This window comes from Lemur catta, chromosome 21 (genome assembly GCF_020740605.2).
Source record: "Lemur catta isolate mLemCat1 chromosome 21, mLemCat1.pri, whole genome shotgun sequence".
NCBI lineage: Eukaryota > Metazoa > Chordata > Mammalia > Primates > Lemuridae > Lemur > Lemur catta.
The window spans coordinates 33,496,562-33,514,963 of record NC_059148.1 but is presented as its reverse complement, the minus strand read 5'-3'; the positions used below and the strand labels follow the sequence as shown (position 1 = coordinate 33,514,963).

Sequence of the window (18,402 nt, the reverse complement as noted above, 5' to 3'; positions counted from 1 at the left end):
AATGAACTCACTTTATAGATGAGTTCATAGAAGTCCTCTACTGTTTCCGCCCTCCCCGCCCCCCGAAATTAAATACACTGCATAGCATATATTTTTTCATTCTGTGATATTTTTGCTGAGCCGATTGTGTACGTCTCAGATGTTGAGCTTATTAAATGTTTGTTTTCTGCAAGTAATGTCATAGCATGAGGAGACAAAAAGCTGTTGTCAAAGGCACGGCTGTGAACTGCAGTTAAATTTGAGGTTTGGGGGCCGGGGCATAAGGAGTCATCTCCCCCCCTGAGATCCAGCCTCACGTAAGAAAACCTAAAAAACACAGCAAATGGGGTAGATATGCTGTTGCTCTTTAGGTCAGCCCGGGTCTGGGCAATAATGAGATGCAATTTATTGGTATTGAGCTTGACAGCTCGAGCAGCGCAACAAGGAAATGTACTTCACAGGGAAATCAAGCTAATTAAAAGCCAACGTGCAAGTGCAGCGTGTGTAGGAGCTAGTGCTCTGCTGCGAGACTTGGTTTTACGGGGCCTTTTTAAAAAAAGTTGTTATAGAATGACATTAACTTGATGATGCCCGAATGGTTTTTGTCAAAAGTGAGGTTGGTTTGGGGGTTTGCTTGCACCACTGAGTAAGAAATGATGATGATTCTTTTTTTTTTTTTTTTTTGAGATAGAGTCTGGCTCTGTCGCCCGGGCTAGAGTGCCGTGGCGTCAGCCTCGCTCACAGCAGCCTCAGCCTCCTGGGCTCCAGCGATCCTCCTGCCTCAGCCTCCCGAGTAGCTGGGACTACAGGCATGCGCCACCACGCCCGGCTCATTTTTTTCTATGTATATTTTCAGTTTTCCAGCTCATTTCTTGCTATTTTTAGTAGAGACGGGGTCTCGCTCTTGCTCAGGCTGGTCTCGACCTCCTGACCTCGAGCCATCCTCCCGCCTCGGCCTCCCCGAGTGCTGGGATCCAATTCCCCTCTCAAAGGTGGGATGCAGTTCCCTTCCCCAGAGGGAACCAGAGAGGTCTCCGAGTGGAACTCAGGTTAAGTCTGTAGGGGGAGCGGATGCCAGAACAATCCACATAGGAAATGTTTTTTGAATCCTGCCATACGTGATCTCTGCATCCCAGAGTCAGGGATTTAACGGCTAAAGACGTGCAAATATCGAGAGCCTCATCTGAGCGAGGAAGAACTACTAGTTTGGGGCCGGGTACTTACGGGAAAGGTTAAACTGTCGTGAAGAAAAGACCCCCAAACGCAGTGACCTTAACAAGACACACGTTTATTTTTCGCATTTTGCAGAGCTCGGTGTTGTGGAGCTGGGAGGGGCACCTGCATCCTCACAGCAGTTCTGAGTTCCGGTTGGCCGTGCCTGTCATCTCTTCGTCTCAGCAGAGGTGGCGAAAGGACAAAGGATGTCCCCTCGGTTCCCGCTGGCCTTTATTTAACCCCAACCCTAGCTGCCAGAGAGGTGGGGAGATGGAGTCTATACGGGGGTGGCCACGTGCCCACTTAGGACTTGCAAAGAAAACTTGCTGTCCTTGTCCCATCCAGGCACGAGGTCCTGGTGGCTCAGTGCGTGTCCTGTCCTGTCTGACACTGAACCCCAGGTCACCTGCTTCCCTGGCTGGCTCGGGCCTCCCGGCTGCCGCGAGGGTGCCCAGCCCCGGTGGGGCTCCCTGGCAGAGGGCGTCACCGGGGCCGAGACATGCTGTCGCCGTGTCATTCCATTCCTTCCCACCAGTGTCCCCTTGTCCCCCTGGTCCCTGTCTAAGGACCCGGCCCCGGCCATGTGCCCAGCCCCGGTGGGGCTCCCTGGCAGAGGGCGTCACGGGGGCCGAGACACGCTGTCGGCGTGTCATTCCATTGCTTCCCATCAGTGTCCCCTAGTCCCTAAGGACCCGGCCCCGGCCGTGTCCCCTTCGCACAGTGACCGCATCTCCGGGAAGCGACTCCTCTCCGCCCTCCCCCCTCCGCCCCAGAAGCGGCTTTTTCCTCCCGGGACCTTCCATCCTTCCGGGAGGACGTGCCCAACCCGGCGCGACTCCCGCTCCCACCGGCCCCGGGGACCGGCAGGGGCTCCCGGGCGGGCGAGCCATTCCCCAAACGGGACAGCAGCCGTCACCGAACAATCGAGAACGGGGCCGCGGGGATAACCGAGTGGCGACACTCACTTCCGGGCAGCCTCCCGCACGCTCGCGCGCAACGCCCCCTACTTCCGCCAGCGCCTGTAACTGACACGGGAAATTGCACACTTGGTATCGCGAGAACAAACCCGGCCACCGGGGCTCCTCCGAACGCGCCCGTCCTACGACGCATGCGCAACTTTTAACCACACCCCCTCCCTGCGTAACCGCGCACGCGCGAGCGCCAGGGCGCGGCGCACGGACGCCGCGCGGGAAGGGCCACGCCCAGGAGCGTGCTGCGGTATTTTCTGCCCGGCCCGATGCCCACGATCACTTCCGGTTCCCCGCTTCCGGTCCGGCCCGCTTAGCCTTCCGCCAAAAACGTCAGCGCCCGCGGGCGGTGGGAATCCGCGGTGCTCCCGGAGGTCGTCCTGGCTTGAGGCTGCGAAGGTCGCCGGGCTGGGGCCGCGGGGCTCCGGGGCGGCGGCCTCAGCGACACCATGGTGAGTGGGGTGCGCTGGGGACGGACGGGGCGAGCGGGCAGGCTGTCACGTCCCCAGCCCTGCTGGGGCTGCCCGTGGTGTCGCAGGTCACGGGCGCAGCGACACTGCGGGCCGGAGGCGCCCGGGGTGTCACCTGGCGGCTTGTCAGAACTTGAAAGGGGAACCTGGAACCCGGACCCCGATGAAGCTCTCTCCGCCGTCCATGGGGACATCGAGACGGGCTCCAGTCGCGGCGGGCGCGTGACTGGCGACACCGGGGACAGCTGTGACTGTACGTTTGTGGCATCCCTGGTCCCCTCCCGGGCTGCCCCCCGGGGCACACACTTCGCAAGGGGGCGTCTTCTGTCGCCTCCCGAACGCCTGACACGGGGCTCGGAATGAATGAATGAATGAATGAATGACAGGAGGGCGGGAGGTCGTGACCCCGGGGGCGGCGCCTTGGTGGCTTCCAGAAGCGTTTGCGGCCCGCGGACATTGCCGGTCGCGAAGAGGATGCTCGGAGGTGATACTGTTGGCTACAGTGTGGTTTTCCGTAAGCGGAGCCCCTGGAAGAAGCGCAGGGTTGTGCTAAAAACAACAACAAAAAAATAAAATAAAGCGGCTCAGGACGCCATGGTTGAGGGATAGACGATACGGATTGGAAGCCGGTGTAGACCGATGAGCGCAAGATCCCAAGGAGAGAAACCAGTGGACGAGACGTAGCCTCTTCTGGCGGAGGATATTTCCCAAATCCCAGCCGTTCTCCTTGATCCCAGATCCCTGCCGTTCTCCTTGATCCCAAGTCCCTGCCGTTCTCCTTTATCCCAAGTCCCTGCCGTTCTCCTTTATCCCAAATCCCTGCCGTTCTCCTTTATCCCAGATCCCTGCCGTTCTCCTTTATCCCAAGTCCCTGCCGTTCTCCTTTATCCCAAATCCCTGCCGTTCTCCTTTATCCCAAATCCCTGCCGTTCTCCTTTATCCCAAGTCCCTGCCGTTCTCCTTTATCCCAAGTCCCTGCCGTTCTCCTTTATCCCAGATCCCTGCCGTTCTCCTTTATCCCAAATCCCTGCCGTTCTCCTTTATCCCAGATCCCTGCCGTTCTCCTTTATCCCAGATCCCTGCCGTTCTTTATCCCAGATCCCTGCCGTTCTCCTTTATCCCAGATCCCTGCCGTTCTCCTTTATCCCAGATCCCTGCCGTTCTCCTTTATCCCAGATCCCTGCCGTTCTCCTTTATCCCAGATCCCTGCCGTTCTCCTTTATCCCAGATCCCTGCCGTTCTCCTTTATCCCAAGTCCCTGCCGTTCTCCTTTATCCCAAGTCCCTGCCGTTCTCCTTTATCCCAGATCCCTGCCGTTCTCCTTTATCCCAAGTCCCTGCCGTTCTCCTTTATCCCAAGTCCCTGCCGTTCTCCTTTATCCCAGATCCCTGCCGTTCTCCTTTATCCCAGATCCCTGCCGTTCTCCTTTATCCCAAGTCCCTGCCGTTCTCCTTTATCCCAAGTCCCTGCCGTTCTCCTTTATCCCAAGTCCCTGCCGTTCTCCTTTATCCCAAGTCCCTGCAGTTCTCCTTTATCCCAGATCCCTGCCGTTCTCCTTTATCCCAGATCCCTGCCGTTCTCCTTTATCCCAGATCCCTGCCGTTCTCCTTTATCCCAGATCCCTGCCGTTCTCCTTTATCCCAAGTCCCTGCCGTTCTCCTTTATCCCAAGTCCCTGCCGTTCTCCTTTATCCCAGATCCCTGCCGTTCTCCTTTATCCCAGATCCCTGCCGTTCTCCTTTATCCCAGATCCCTGCCGTTCTCCTTTATCCCAAGTCCCTGCCGTTCTCCTTTATCCCAGATCCCAGCCGTTCTCCTTTATCCCAGATCCCTGCCGTTCTCCTTTATCCCAAGTCCCTGCCGTTCTCCTTTATCCCAAATCCCTGCCGTTCTCCTTTATCCCAGATTCCTGCCGTTCTCCTTTATCCCAAGTCCCTACAGTTCTCCTTTATCCCAAGTCCCTGCCGTTCTCCTTTATCCCAGATCCCTGCCGTTCTCCTTTATCCCAAATCCCTGCCGTTCTCCTTTATCCCAAGTCCCTGCCGTTCTCCTTTATCCCAGATCCCTGCCGTTCTCCTTTATCCCAGATCCCTGCCGTTCTCCTTTATCCCAAATCCCTGCCGTTCTCCTTTATCCCAGATCCCTGCCGTTCTCCTTTATCCCAAGTCCCTGCCGTTCTCCTTTATCCCAAATCCCTGCCGTTCTCCTTTATCCCAAATCCCTGCCGTTCTCCTTTATCCCACGTCCCTGCCGTTCTCCTTTATCCCAAGTCCCTGCCGTTCTCCTTTATCCCAGATCCCTGCCGTTCTCCTTTATCCCAGATCCCTGCCGTTCTCCTTTATCCCAGATCCCTGCCGTTCTCCTTTATCCCAGATCCCTGCCGTTGTCCTTTATCCCAGATCCCTGCCGTTCTCCTTTATCCCAAGTCCCTGCCGTTCTCCTTTATCCCAGATCCCTGCCGTTCTCCTTTATCCCAAATCCCTGCCGTTCTCCTTTATCCACCAAGCTTTTGTTTCTGTACCAGTTGAAAGGAAGAGTCTGAAAAGAAGATTTCAATTGAACTCATTCTTGAGGGGGTGTGTCTATAAACTCATGTGCCTGATGCCACCGCGTATTTATGTCCTTAAATCATCGCGCTGTCGCTATGAGATAAGAAATACGATCTCTATTGTAAAGATGGGGAGACTGAAGTTTAGAGAGACTCCTTCCTCTCAGGGGTGGTAAATGGAAGAGCTGGAAGTAAAAGTCCCTGACTCAGCCAGTAGTGTTTCTGTCTACACTGCAACCCAGAAAACATTCTTTTATTTATTTATTTTTTGGACACAGAGTCTCGCTCTGTCGCCCGGGCTAGAGTGCCGTGGCGTCAGCCTCGCTCACAGCAACCTCACACTCCTGGGCTCAAGCAATCCTCCTGCCTCAGCCTCCCGAGTAGCTGGGACCACAGGCATGTGCCACCACGCCCGGCTCATTTTTTCTATACATATATTTTAGCTGTCCAACTAATTTCTTTCTATTTTTAGTAGAGACGGGGTCTCGCTCTCGCTCAGGCTGGTCTCGAACTCCTGACCTCGAGCAATCCTCCTGCCTCGGCCTCCCAGAGTGCTGGGGTGACAGGCGTGAGCCCCCGCGCCCGGCCCAGAAATCAGTCTTTGCCCAACACTGTGTTGTAGGAATAATTGGCTTGACACTAGTGTTAGGGAGCTTGCAGAGAACTCACTTTGCACAAGCCAGTCTTGAGGCTTAAACTTCCCCAAATCCCAGTGGCAAGGAAGAGAAAGGTGTGACGCTGGGTAGCGAGTGTCGTGGTTAGTATAAACCCCGATACAGGGGACCAGCCGAGTTGGGAAGAAGGGGTCCCAAACCAGCTCTCTGGGGTGGTGATGACACAGATAAAATTGCAGGGAGGAATGGGAGTCTCAGGGACAGAGGAGGAGTAAAGATTTTAACCGGAGGGAAGAGCAGCGTAAGTCACAGGATTTGGACGTCTTTGGAATTTTTGGTTGTTGTTACAGCAGTTCAAGCAGTCTGTGGCTGAATCCTTATAAAACTTGTCACTATAAAGTAAATGGTAACTTGCCTGCATGCTACCCAAAAACAAAGCCAAAAAAGGATATTTTAAACATTGCCATTTTTCTTCCCTTCTCTCTCTTTCCAGGCTCGAAATGCGGAAAAGGCCATGTAAGTATCAACCTATTTTTGGCTGTAAACTTTTTGTAGCTTAATAACCGTCACAAGACTCATTTTGTCCTTTCGGTATAGGTAAGCTGTTTCTTTCTCTGCACGTAGCATTCCCTTATTTGCCTATTCGTTTTCCCCATTAGTGTTTTCTTTTCTTTTTTCTTTTTTTTTTTTTTGAGACACAGTGTGGCTCTGTCACCTGGGCTAGAGTGCCGTGGCGTCAGCCTCGCTCACAGCAACCTCAGACTCCTGGGCTCAAGCGATCCTCCTGCCTCAGCCTCCCGAGTAGCTGGGACTACAGGCGTGCACCACCACGCCCGGCTCATTTTTTTCTATATATATTTTTAGTTGTCCAGATAATTTATTTCTATTTTTAGTAGAGACGGGGTCTCGCTCTTGCTCAGGCTGGTCTCAAACTCCTGACCTCGAGCGATCCTCCCGCCTCGGCCTCCCAGAGTGCTGGGGTGACAGGCGTGAGCCACTGCGCCCGGCTGATATTAATCTTTTAACATCTGGATGCATTGCTCATCCCAGTGGTCTGATAAGTAGCGTTTCCCACGGTCCTTACACGCGGTGTAAATTAATGAGATATTTGGGTGTTCAGGAGTACAAATGGCCTTCTCAGCCCTATTCCTTGCAACATGGAAACCATTTAGCTACTCTGTGATTTCTTAATTGCAGTGTTATGTATGAATGACATTAAACATGGTCATGAGTGGGTCTGCCTCGTCCAGGAACACGGGTAATGAGAAATCTGTGAACAGGGTCTAATGGAGTCTTTTATATCCCTCGTAGGACGGCCTTAGCCCGATTTCGCCAGGCTCAACTGGAAGAGGGCAAAGTGAAGGTAGGTGTAAATCTTCCTTAACGAATTGTACAGTATTAAGAATATGCGCAGTAAGACTTCCTCCTGGACAGACGTCATTTTATTTTATTTTTTTATTTTTTTTAATTTGTTTTTGAGACAGAGTCTGGCTCTGTTGCCCGGGCTAGAGTGCCGTGGCGTCAGCCTCGCTCACAGCAGCCTCAGACTCCTGGGCTCAAGCGATCCTCCTGCCTCAGCCTCCCAAGTAGCTGGGACTACAGGCATGCGCCACCACGCCCGGCTAATTTTTCTATATATATTTTTAGCTGTCCGTATAATTTCTTTCTATTTTTAGTAGAGACGGGGTCTCGCTCTTGCTCAGGCTGGTCTCGAACTCCTGACCTCGAGCGATCCTCCCACCTCGGCCTCCCAGAGTGCTGGGGTGACAGGCATGAGCCACCATGCCTGGCCTTTAATATATACCATTCTTTGCATGGTTTTATTTCTTTTGAAATTTTATTCCCACACATATGTGTACATATACACACACATATATTCACGTATGTTTGTTCTAAACTCTGACAGTCATCATTTCTCATGGTGGTATAAATACGCCATGAAATGGATGTGACCTAGTTTATTTAGCCAGCTATTCCCAGACATTTAAGTTGTTTCACCATATTAGATACCATGCAATGAATGTTTTACTAAGAAGATTACAGGGAGAGGTTTAAGGCTTGATGAGGATCCTCTGGAACTGAAACCAAGTGTGCTTAGACCATTAGACATTTTAGACTTCAGGCCTGAATCAGCGGTGAATATCGCATGAATCTCGGAAGTAGTACAGTGGCGACACGTGTCATTTTGCTTCTCCTCAGGAACGAAGACCGTTTCTTGCCTCGGAATGTACCGAGCTGCCCAAAGCCGAGAAGTGGAGACGACAGGTACATTCTGGGTAAATCTGATCTCAGGGGTAGTAACAAGTCTCTGCGGCTTATTATCTGCATACGACTCTTCAACCGGTACTCGAACGATTTTTAATTACTAATTTCGAATTATGGTTTTCCTGCGTTTTGAAAACCTATTCAAAAGTCGTGGGAATGTACCGCCTTTTGTTTGTTTGTTTGTTTTGTTTTTTTTTTCCAGATCATTGGAGAGATATCGAAAAAGGTGGCTCAGATTCAGAATGGTAAGCTCACCATGTCACGCCAAAGAGGAAAAACTGTGATCATCTGAGATGCAAAAAAAAAAAAAAAAGTATTTGACAAAATTTAACATTCATTCGGAATAACAACTCTAAGCAAACTGGGAGTAAAAAGCATTTTTTTACCTTGATAAAGCCCTTCTACCAAAAACCCTGCAGCCAACGTCATATTTAGTGGTGAGAAGTTGAATGTTTTTCTTCTGAAAATCTGGAAGAAGCCTCAGAGGCTAAATCTCCCTCCCTGCTTAGGCGTTTGCTACTTTGATAGTTATATAAATGGAGCTGCAGGGTTTTTTTCAGTTTATATTTCTTAGGTTGCTAATGAGGGTGAGGTTTTTTCCAAGGGTTTTTTTTTCTCCTACGCCATTCTGAACTCCGGTTATAATCCTTGTGCTCTGATTTATTTGGGTGTTGATGGTTTTTCTTAATCAATTTAAATGACTATTTTTATGTAGCGTACCTTTTGTAGACGTTGACATTTCATTTTTAAGGCTACGCCATTTTTTTTTTCTTTTTTCAGACAGAGTCTCACTCTGTCACCCGGGCTAGAGTGCTGTGGCGTCAGCCTCGCTCACAGCAGCCTCAGACTCCTGGGCTCCAGCGATCCTCCTGCCTCAGCCTCCCGAGTAGCTGGGACTACAGGCATGTGCCACCACGCCCGGCTCATTTTTCTATATATATATTTTTAGTTGTCTTGCTAATTTGTTTCTATTTTTAGTAGAGACGGGGTCTCGCTCTTACTCAGGCTGGTCTCGAACTCCTGACCTCGAGCGATCCTCCCACCTCTAAGGCTATGCCATTTTGCAGACATGATATTAACACGTCTGTTTTCCAGCTGGTTTAGGTGAATTCCGGATTCGGGACCTGAATGACGAGATCAACAAGCTGCTCAGGGAGAAGGGCCACTGGGAGGTCCGGATCAAGGAGCTGGGCGGGTCTGATTACGGAGTGAGTAAGCCGCAGCCCCCCGTGGTGGGTCCCACCAAGCACCCCCTGCGGCCCCCAGCCCGTCCCTGCCGTGGAGCGGGCTCTCAATAATGAGAGAAGGCTTGAAAGTGTCCATTGCACGTGGACAGGAAACCTACAAAAGGCCGGGTGGGATGATGCTGACGACCCCGAGCAGCCAGGGCACCTGCACATACCAGCCGGGGACCCTCGAATGGGCCCCTTCTTCTCGCTGGGCCTCGTGTTTAAAATGACCAGGGCCCCTCCCGTCCTTCTCAGTTCCAAGCGACTTCTTTATCTCAGGGACACTCCATACAGCCCTTTTTTTTTTTTATTACTGATTCTTACAGACGGCACAGTAGCTTTTAAACTTTTAGGGCCATAACCCGTTATAAAATACACACACGCCCATGTCATATCACAAGCCAGCATCTCAGGGACACTCCATACAGTCCCTTTTTTTTTTTTTTATTGATTCTTACAGATGGCACAGTAGCTTTCAAACTTTTAGGGCCATAACCCGTTATGAAATACACACACGCCCACGTCATATCACAAGCCAGCACCCGCAGAAGTGTGCTAGAAACAATACTGAGTGTGATGTACTGTTTGCTGTGTCCTATTGTTCCATCTTGATTTTTTTTTTTTTTTACATCTGATGATTGTGACCTGAGTGGATCTCACGACCCCACTGATGGGCGTTGACTTGGAAAACTGTTGCCCCTAGGCCGGGCGCGGTGGCTCAGGCCTGTCATCCCAGCACTCTGGGAGGCCGAGGCGGGAGGATCGCTCGAGGTCAGGAGTTCGAGACCAGCCTGAGCAAGAGCGAGACCCCGTCTCTACTAAAAATAGAAAGAAATCAGATGGACAATTAAAAACATATAGAAATAATGAGCCAGGCGTGGTGGCGCATGCCTGTAGTCCCAGCTACTCGGGAGGCTGAGGCAGGAGGATCGCTTGAGCCCAGGAGGTTGAGGCTGCTGTGAGCGAGGCTGATGCCACGGCACTCTAGCCCGGGCAACAGAGCGAGACACTGTCTCAAAAAAAAAAAAGAAAAAAAGTAGCTGAGACTACAGGTGTGCATCACCACGCCTAGCTAATTTTTAAATCTTTTTGTAGAGACGGGGGTCTCACTCTTGCTCAGGCTGGTCTCAAACTCCTGGCCTGAAGCGATCCTCCCACCTCGGCCTCCCAGAGTGCTGGGATTAAGTAGCCACTGCACCCAGCTATTCAGGATGCTTTTTAAGGGATAAAAAAAGGGACCATAAACATTTTTGTGTGCGTGTAAATATTTCCCACGTTAGCATTCTCTTAAAATACGTCGCAAACATGGAAACAGTGGGTTTAAGGATTGGACCCATTTTCTTTTTTTTCTTCCTAACAAGAAAGTTGGCCCTAAAATGCTGGATCACGAAGGCAAAGAAGTCCCGGGAAACCGAGGCTACAAGTACTTTGGAGCAGCCAAAGATTTGCCTGGTGTCAGAGAGTTATTTGAAAAAGAACGTAAGTAACTGATGTTTGTGAAGGTTTTGCACCGTGCTCGTTGAGAATCATCAGAGTAGATACGCTGTATGCTAAGTGCTCTTCCTGTATTTTTTCTTAGGGTCACAGCAGGTTTATCGTGTAGGAATTATCTTTCCCACATTTTCAGAGAAGCCACAGGCACTGGGATTGAAGTTATAGGCCCAGGGTACACCGTGGGGGCTGGAGAGTGAGCCCAGCTTTGGCTGGTGCCAAATGCCACGCTCTGAGCACACGCCAGTCTGCGGGTCCGGACGAGGAGTTGCTCTGTTTGATGTTCCCCAAAATGGCTGGGGCAGGCTCTGCAGCTCATCAAAGAAGGTTCATGTTTCAGTTACTTATTACTTGAAAATAATTGTAACTGAAGAACAAATAAAAAATTTGGGGGCCGGGCACGGGGGCTCATGCCTGTCACCCCAGCACTCTGGGAGGACGAGGCGGGAGGATCGCTCGAGGTCAGGAGTTCGAGACCAGCCTGAGCAAGAGCGAGACCCCATCTCTACTAAAAATAGAAAGAAATTAGTGGACAACTAAAAATATATGTAGAAAAAATGAGCCGGGCGTGGTGGCGCATGCCTGTAGTCCCAGCTACTTGGGAGGCTGAGGCAGGAGGATCGCTTGAGCTCAGGAGTCTGAGGTTGCTGTGAGCGAGGCTGATGCCACGGCACTCTAGCCCGGGCGACAGAGCGAGACTCTGTCTCAAAAATAAAAATAAATTAAATAAATAAATAAATAAAAAGAATTACTGAAACAGGGAGTGTATATTCAGGCCAAAAAAAAGAAAATTGCTTAAATATTCTGCATAGTAATCCTTAGTCTGAAAATGTTTTCTTCAGGGCATTCTCATTTGTCTTTTTCATTTATTTATCTCTGTATTTGTATTTCCCATCGTGCTTTTTTCATTAGACATTACGACGTTTCCAATGTTATCAAAAGACCTTGCAAAACGACATTATAGGGACTGCGGGATGTCCCATTCCGTAAACATTCTGCAGTTTATAATTTACAATCCTAGGTCATTCCCAAGTTTTAATTAGGATAGATTCCTTTCGAAGGGACTAATGGGGTCAAAGCGCTGATTTCGGGAAAGATCATACCACTTCTGTAATCCCACGAATGGTGCAGAGAAGTGACCATTTCATGGTATTTTCCTGAACGTACTTGCTGGATGGCTGCATCGTGTCATGCCAAGTCTTGGCTCAAAGCGTGATGGTGGCCTTGGAATTCAGCCGAGTGACTGCTGTCTCTTGCAGCTCTTCCCCCTCCCAGAAAGACCCGGGCCGAGCTCATGAAGGCGATTGACTTTGAGTACTACGGCTACCTGGATGAAGACGACGGGGTCATCGTGCCTTTGGAACAGGAATACGAAAAGAAACGTAGGTCTCTGGGCATTTCGGTTCCTTATAGATGCCATCTGATTGCTGTTTTGTTTTTTCTTTTGAGACACAGTCTCACTCTGTCACCCGGGCTAGAGTGCCGTGGCGTCAGCCTCGCTCACAGCAACCTCAGACTCCTGGGCTCCAGCGATCCTCCTGCCTCAGCGTCCCGAGTAGCTGGGACGACAGGCATGCGCCACCACGCCCGGCTAGTTTTTCTATATACATATATATTTTTAGCTGTCCATATAATGTCTTCCTATTTTTAGTAGAGACGGGGTCTCGCTCTTGCTCAGGCTGGTCTCGAACTCCTGACCTCGAGCGATCCTCCCGCCTTGGCCTCCCAGAGTGCTGGGGTGACAGGCGTGAGCCACCGCGCCCGGCCCTGATAGCTGTTCTCTCCTCTGCAAACAGGGTTTTCGATAGTGCTTTATGCCAGAAGGGAGTTTTCCTTATTGCTAATATTCAACTACTCCCCTTAAGGAATAGTCGAGACAGGCAGAGCTCTGTTGGGCCAGACGAACCACACCTGGCCCGGTCCCTTCCCTCCAGGAATTCGTTTCAGACTGGCCTTTCTTGAAGTTGCTAAGTGGCACCTACTTCAGTAGCTTTGAGATCTGCTTTAAACAGAGCTGAAGCAGGGCCGGGCGCGGAGGCTGACGCCTGTCACCCCGGCACTCTGGGAGGCCGAGGCGGGAGGATCGCTCGAGGTCAGGAGTTCGAGACCAGCCTGAGCAAGAGCGAGGCCCCGTCTCTACTAAAAAAATAGAAAGAAATGATCTGGACAGCTAAAAATATATAGAAAAAAATGAGCCGGGCGTGGTGGCTCACGCCTGTCGTCCCAGCTACTCGGGAGGCTGAGGCAGGAGGATCGCTTGAGCCCAGGAGGCTGAGGTTGCTGTGAGCGAGGCTGACGCCACGGCACTGTAGCCCGGGCGACAGAGCGAGACTCTGTCTCAAAAAAAAAAAAAAAAAACCACAGCTGAACAGTTACTGACATCGAGCAAGATGCCGTCACTGTGTATGTGAGTGTTTAGTCCACGTACCGTGCTGCGCATTCGACAGGCCTCCTTCGGAAGCCTCCTGCCAGCGTAGTGACGGATACGTTAGTGCTGATCCCCAGGGGGCACATCAAGCTGGGACTTTGGAAGTGAGTGGCCCAGCGTGGGAGCCTCTTCCCAGCCTGCCACCCCTCTGTCCCCACTGTCCTCACGTGGGCATGCTGGGAAGTCAGTCAAGTTGGTAAACTGGGGAGGGCTGGAGGACGTGCCCTAAAAATGTGCCCTGTAGCAGCTTACAGCCAGAGCCGTGGTAGGACCTGGGGCCCCTCGCGCCAGGGCAGAGTGACGGTGTCCCTGTCCAGAGGGGCTGTCTCGGCCTCACCCCTACAGAGGGCTGAAGGCTGACACAGACTCCGGAATGACCAAGCAGCGCCCGCTGTCCTTTGCTTTCAGTCCGAGCCGACTTGGTGGGGAAGTGGAAGGCAGAGAGAGAGGCCCGGCTGGCCAGAGGAGAAGAGGAAGAGGAAGAGGAAGAGGAGGAGGAAGTCAACATCTACGCTGTCACCGAGGAGGAGGTATTGGGGCCGGTCCCCTCCAGGGCTCGCCGCCTGCTCTGTCCGAGCCCGGAAGCGCGAAGGGGAGGAAGCTCGGCTCAGAGACGAGGCGGGCTCGGGCCGGGCTTGCTCGGCTGCAGGGGGAGCTGTTGAAGACCCCCCGGGGGCTCCCAGGGAGGAGGGCTGCCCAGGCTGGTCTCGAACTCCTGACCTCGAGCGATCCTCCCGCCTCGGCCTCCCCGAGTGCCGGGATGACAGGCGTGAGCCACCGTGCCCGGCCTGCCTTAAACAGCTGCAGAGTAAGGGTGTCTCACGGAGGTGTCAGCGTTTGCACAGCTGGTCCCGTCTGGTGGTTCTGTTGCAGTCGGACGAGGAAGGCAGCCAGGAGAAAGGAGGGGACGACGGGCAGCAGAAGTTCATCGCTCACGTGCCTGTGCCCTCCCAGCAGGAGGTAGGACCGCGGCTGGGCAGAGGAGGGCTCTAGCGGGTTCCGCCAGGGCTGCTCTGGGTCCTGGTCGCACGGGCCTCGTCACTGTGCCCGAAACAGGCTGTGGGACCCAGGAGGGGCGGGGGACCCCCTGCTGCCGGTGAAACCGACAAATGCTTTCCCAGGGGGGAGGGATTGGGGTTCTTGGAGACCCTGCTGCGTGTTGGAATCAGACCCCTCTTCCCGCTGGGTTCTGGCCCGGCTGGTGGCTCTGGCTGAGGACTGAGGCATGAGCCCTTCACCCCCTTTTTTTTTTTTTTTTTTTTTCTTTTTTGAGACAGTCTCGCTCTGTCGCCCGGGCTAGAGTGCCGTGGCGTCAGCCTCGCTCACAGCAGCCTCAACCTCCCGGGCTCAAGCGATCCTCCTGCCTCGGCCTCCCGAGTCGCTGGGACTACAGGCATGCGCCACCACGCCCGGCTCATTTTTTTTCATATACATATTTTTAGTTGTCCAGATCATTTCTTTGTATTTTTAGTAGAGACGGGGTCTCGCTCTTGCTCAGGCTGGTCTCCAACTCCTGACCTCGAGCGATCCTCCCGCCTCGGCCTCCCAGAGTGCTGGGGTGACAGGCGTGAGCCACCTCGCCCGGCCTCAGCCCTGCGCTCTCGCTGTCCCCAGATCGAGGAGGCCCTGGTGCGGAGGAAGAAGATGGAGCTCCTGCAGAAGTACGCCAGCGAGACCCTGCAGGCCCAGAGCGAAGAAGCCAAAAGGCTGCTGGGGTACTAGGGGGCTCTCCCTGGAGTCCGGAAGATCCGGTGGGCGTCCCTCCCTCCTCCTGCGGCCACACGGGACCCCCCGGTCCCCGGCCACAGCCAGCCAGGTTCCCCGAGCTTTTCTCGTCCTTCGTCCCCCTCCTTCCTGCCTTTCTTACCTCGTGTGCTGGGGGCCGGGTTCTGTCCCTGGCCCCCCTGCTTGGCGTGTGTACAGAGCTTTTGCTACCGTCCGAAATCCGCTTATTTTTATCGTGCATTGTGCAAAACAGCCAGCTGCCTGGCTGCCCGTGTTGTGTCTCTTCCCGTCCCTGTTATTCTGGGCGGGGGGAGGAGAAGAATCAGTGAGTGGCTAACATTAAAACAATGTAATTTTTTTTAAAAAAGACACATCTTCTCTTGCAAAAGGAGATGTGTCAGCCCTGAGCCGCACCCCCGGGGGCCACGGCCACCGGGTCCCTCCGTGGGGGCCTGCTTGTGGCTTGTCCCCCACCACGCCGGTCCACAGCCACTGTGTCCCTCCATGGGGTCCTGCTCGTGGCCCGTCCGGAGCCCCCTTCAGCCTCCCCCGCCGCAGAAATCTCGAGCTTGCTAATTTTTTTTTTTAAATAACCCGTTCCGCAGAGAGCTATTTTTATTAAAGATTTTTATAAGAAAGGGAGCCCCTCCGTGCCTGCAGCTCGTTCTCTGGGTTGACCCGTCTGAGGCAACAGTGGCGTTGGGACACGCAGTCAAAGTCACCGTGAAGGGCCCCCCCCCCCGGTCCCCTCGCCGCCCTGTCCTCCGGGGGGGAGTCCCCAAAGCTCCAGCCCTGGGTGCGACCGGACCTCAGGACCGTAGCCTCAGTTTCCCCACACTGAAGTCCGGGACTGAACCTGCTGCTGTCGGAGTTTGGGGTCGGGGCAGTCCCGCGAGGTAGGGTCAGAGGCATCGAGGGCCCCGGGGACAGAGTGACCCACATCTGAAGGTCTGGGACATGCGGAGGTGGCCGGGCTCGGTCGGACAGGCCCAGTTGCGGGTTGGTTTTCCAAGGGGCACCTGCTGCACCGGGTGTCACTTCCTTGCCTGTAGATGACAGCAGGACATTCAGACATTTGTCAGGCATTTGTCCTTCCTGGAAGAAGCGGGGAGGGGCTGGAACCAGGCGCGTCTTAAAAGCCGGAGTGCTCAGGGCCTTTCTGATCCGTCCCCCAGTCCCCCGCTCCAGGCCTTCAGTGACAAGGCCGTCCCCTCCCCGGGTCTCCGCGGGGCTTCCTGAGATTCCGGTGGAGCCGCAGTTAGGATGCTACTTGGGGGAAACAGGCTCAGAACGGAGAGACACCCGTAGGTGTCCCCCGGGGGAGGTGACAGAGGGAAGGACTCAGCAGGGCTCCCGCCCCAGGCTGGAAATAGCTGGGGCTTGCGGGTGTGACCGCTTTTGTGGCCGTGGTCACCTTGGCCGAGCTCGCATGGCTCAGAGGCCACAGAGCCAGTTTCAGGAGCCTCTGGTTAAATAAATCCTTTGTATTATTAGCTTTGGCTCCGCCTGCGGTTTTCCCAAAAGGCAACTTTTCCATAAATACACTTCCCTGGACTTCCCTCCCCTTCCCTCAGGCCACCCTCACGCCACTGCTGTGCGACTCACAGTGTCCCCTCCTGTTTGCCTTCAGATGAGTCACAGCAGCCCCGCCCAGGCCTCGGGATGCCCTGCTCTTCCCGGTCCTCCTTCCCCCGACCCCCCAGCCCCGGGCCCCTCCTGCTCTGGGGCAATGTATTTAGATTTTTTTTTTTTTTTTTGAGACAGAGTCTGGCTCTGTCGCCCGGGCTAGAGTGAGTGCCGTGGCGTCAGCCTCGCTCACAGCAGCCTCAGACTCCTGGGCTCAAGCGATCCTCCTGCCTCAGCCTCCTGAGGAGCTGGGACGACAGGCATGCGCCACCACGCCCGGCTCATTTTTTTTTTCCATATATATTTTTAGCTGCCCAGCTAATTTCTTTCTATTTTTAGTAGAGACGGGGTCTCGCTCTTGCTCAGGCTGGTCTCGAACTCCTGACCTCGAGCGATCCTCCCGCCTCGGCCTCCCAGAGTGCTGGGATGACAGGCATGAGCCACTGCGCCCGGCCCCACCACTAGCTTTAAGGATGTTAAATTCTTGACCCCACGTAAAAAATGTGGGGGGATTTGCATTATTTCAAAATCAGGGCGTTAACTTGAGACATCACGAATATTTTTGAATCGCTCCATTTCGAATTAGCATAATTCCATTTCAAATAAAATGCCACCCGAAGAGTCCAGGAATTTACCACCAAGAGAGAGGAAATGCAGATTTTTTTTTTTTAACAGCTCTATTGAGGTATACTTCACATACCATAAAACCCACCCTTTGCATAACTGTACATTTTAATGATCTTAATACATTTCCTGAGTTGTGTAGCCCTCACCACTGTCCGGTTTTGTAATGTTTCTGCCACCCCACAAAGGCAAGTGGTGGCCGCGCTTGGTGACAAAATCCATGCCCAGAGCGGCATTCCCTGCACCCAACCCCAAAAACTACTTCCCTCTACTGGGGAGGGTCTGGATTTCTGTCTGCTTTGGTCACTGGTGCATTCCAAGGGCCACTGTTTATTGAACAAGGCCTGGCCCGTAACAGACATTAGTCCAGTTTCTATCAAATAGAAGTAGAGGCCGGGCGTGGTGGCTCACATCTGTCATCCTAGCACTTTCGGAGGCTGAGGCAGGAGGATTGTTTGAGCCCAGGAGTTTGAGACCAGCCTGAGCAAGAGTGAGACACCAAGATACCATCACTACAGTGAAAAGAAAGAAAAATTAGCCGGGCACGGTGGCTCACGCCTGTCATCCCAGCACTCTGGGAGGCCGAGGCGGGAGGATCGCTCGAGGTCAGGAGTTCGAGACCAGCCTGGGCAAGAGCGAGACCCCGTCTCTACTAAAAATAGAAAGAAATTAGCTGGACAACTAAAAACATATATAGAAAAAATGAGCCGGGCGTGGTGGCGCATGCCTGTCGTCCCAGCTCCTCGGGAGGCTGAGGCAGGAGGATCGCTTGAGGCCAGGAGTCTGAGGTTGCAGTGAGCTATGATGCCACCACTGCACTCTAGCCCGGGCCACAGAGCAAGAACCTGTCTCCAAAAAACAGAGAAAAAGAACTAGAATGCCCCAGGGGGAGGTGTCTGATGTGGGGAGGGGTGTCCTCAGTTCCCTCCCATCTGGGGGTGTCTGGCTGTCATTTCTCCCGGGACTTGTGGCTCGCTGGGCCAGCTCAGGAGCTGCTCTGCGCTCGCCCAGACACCCCTGCGAGGCTCCCTCGTTCTCAGTGCTTCTTGGCTGCCTCAGTTTCCCCAACTGCACCCACGGTCCCACTGAGCCATCCAGGCGGCTGCCAACTCCCCTTTCTGGCCCAGCCTCCCCCCAAGTGGGGATCTGATCCGTCCCCACCCCGGTTCCGTCGCCAGCCTCTTTTCTGGCCTCGCCTGGGGGCAGAAGGGCGGCGGCGCG

At 53.4% G+C, this 18,402-nt stretch overlaps 1 protein-coding gene across 1 annotated transcript; it reads left to right on the top strand.

Annotated features, from left to right (window-relative positions):
- Positions 1–2,466: 2,466 nt before the first annotated feature.
- LOC123625646 (pre-mRNA-splicing factor ISY1 homolog) lies at positions 2,467–15,573 on the top strand. Its single transcript, XM_045534172.1, has 11 exons — positions 2,467–2,614; positions 6,287–6,309; positions 7,105–7,156; positions 7,993–8,058; positions 8,261–8,303; positions 9,154–9,266; positions 10,649–10,766; positions 12,038–12,160; positions 13,615–13,736; positions 14,080–14,166; positions 14,821–15,573. The coding sequence occupies exons 1-11, from the start codon at positions 2,612–2,614 to the stop codon at positions 14,926–14,928; spliced, it is 858 nt and encodes a 285-aa protein (XP_045390128.1). The 5' UTR covers positions 2,467–2,611; the 3' UTR covers positions 14,929–15,573.
- Positions 15,574–18,402: the final 2,829 nt, after the last annotated feature.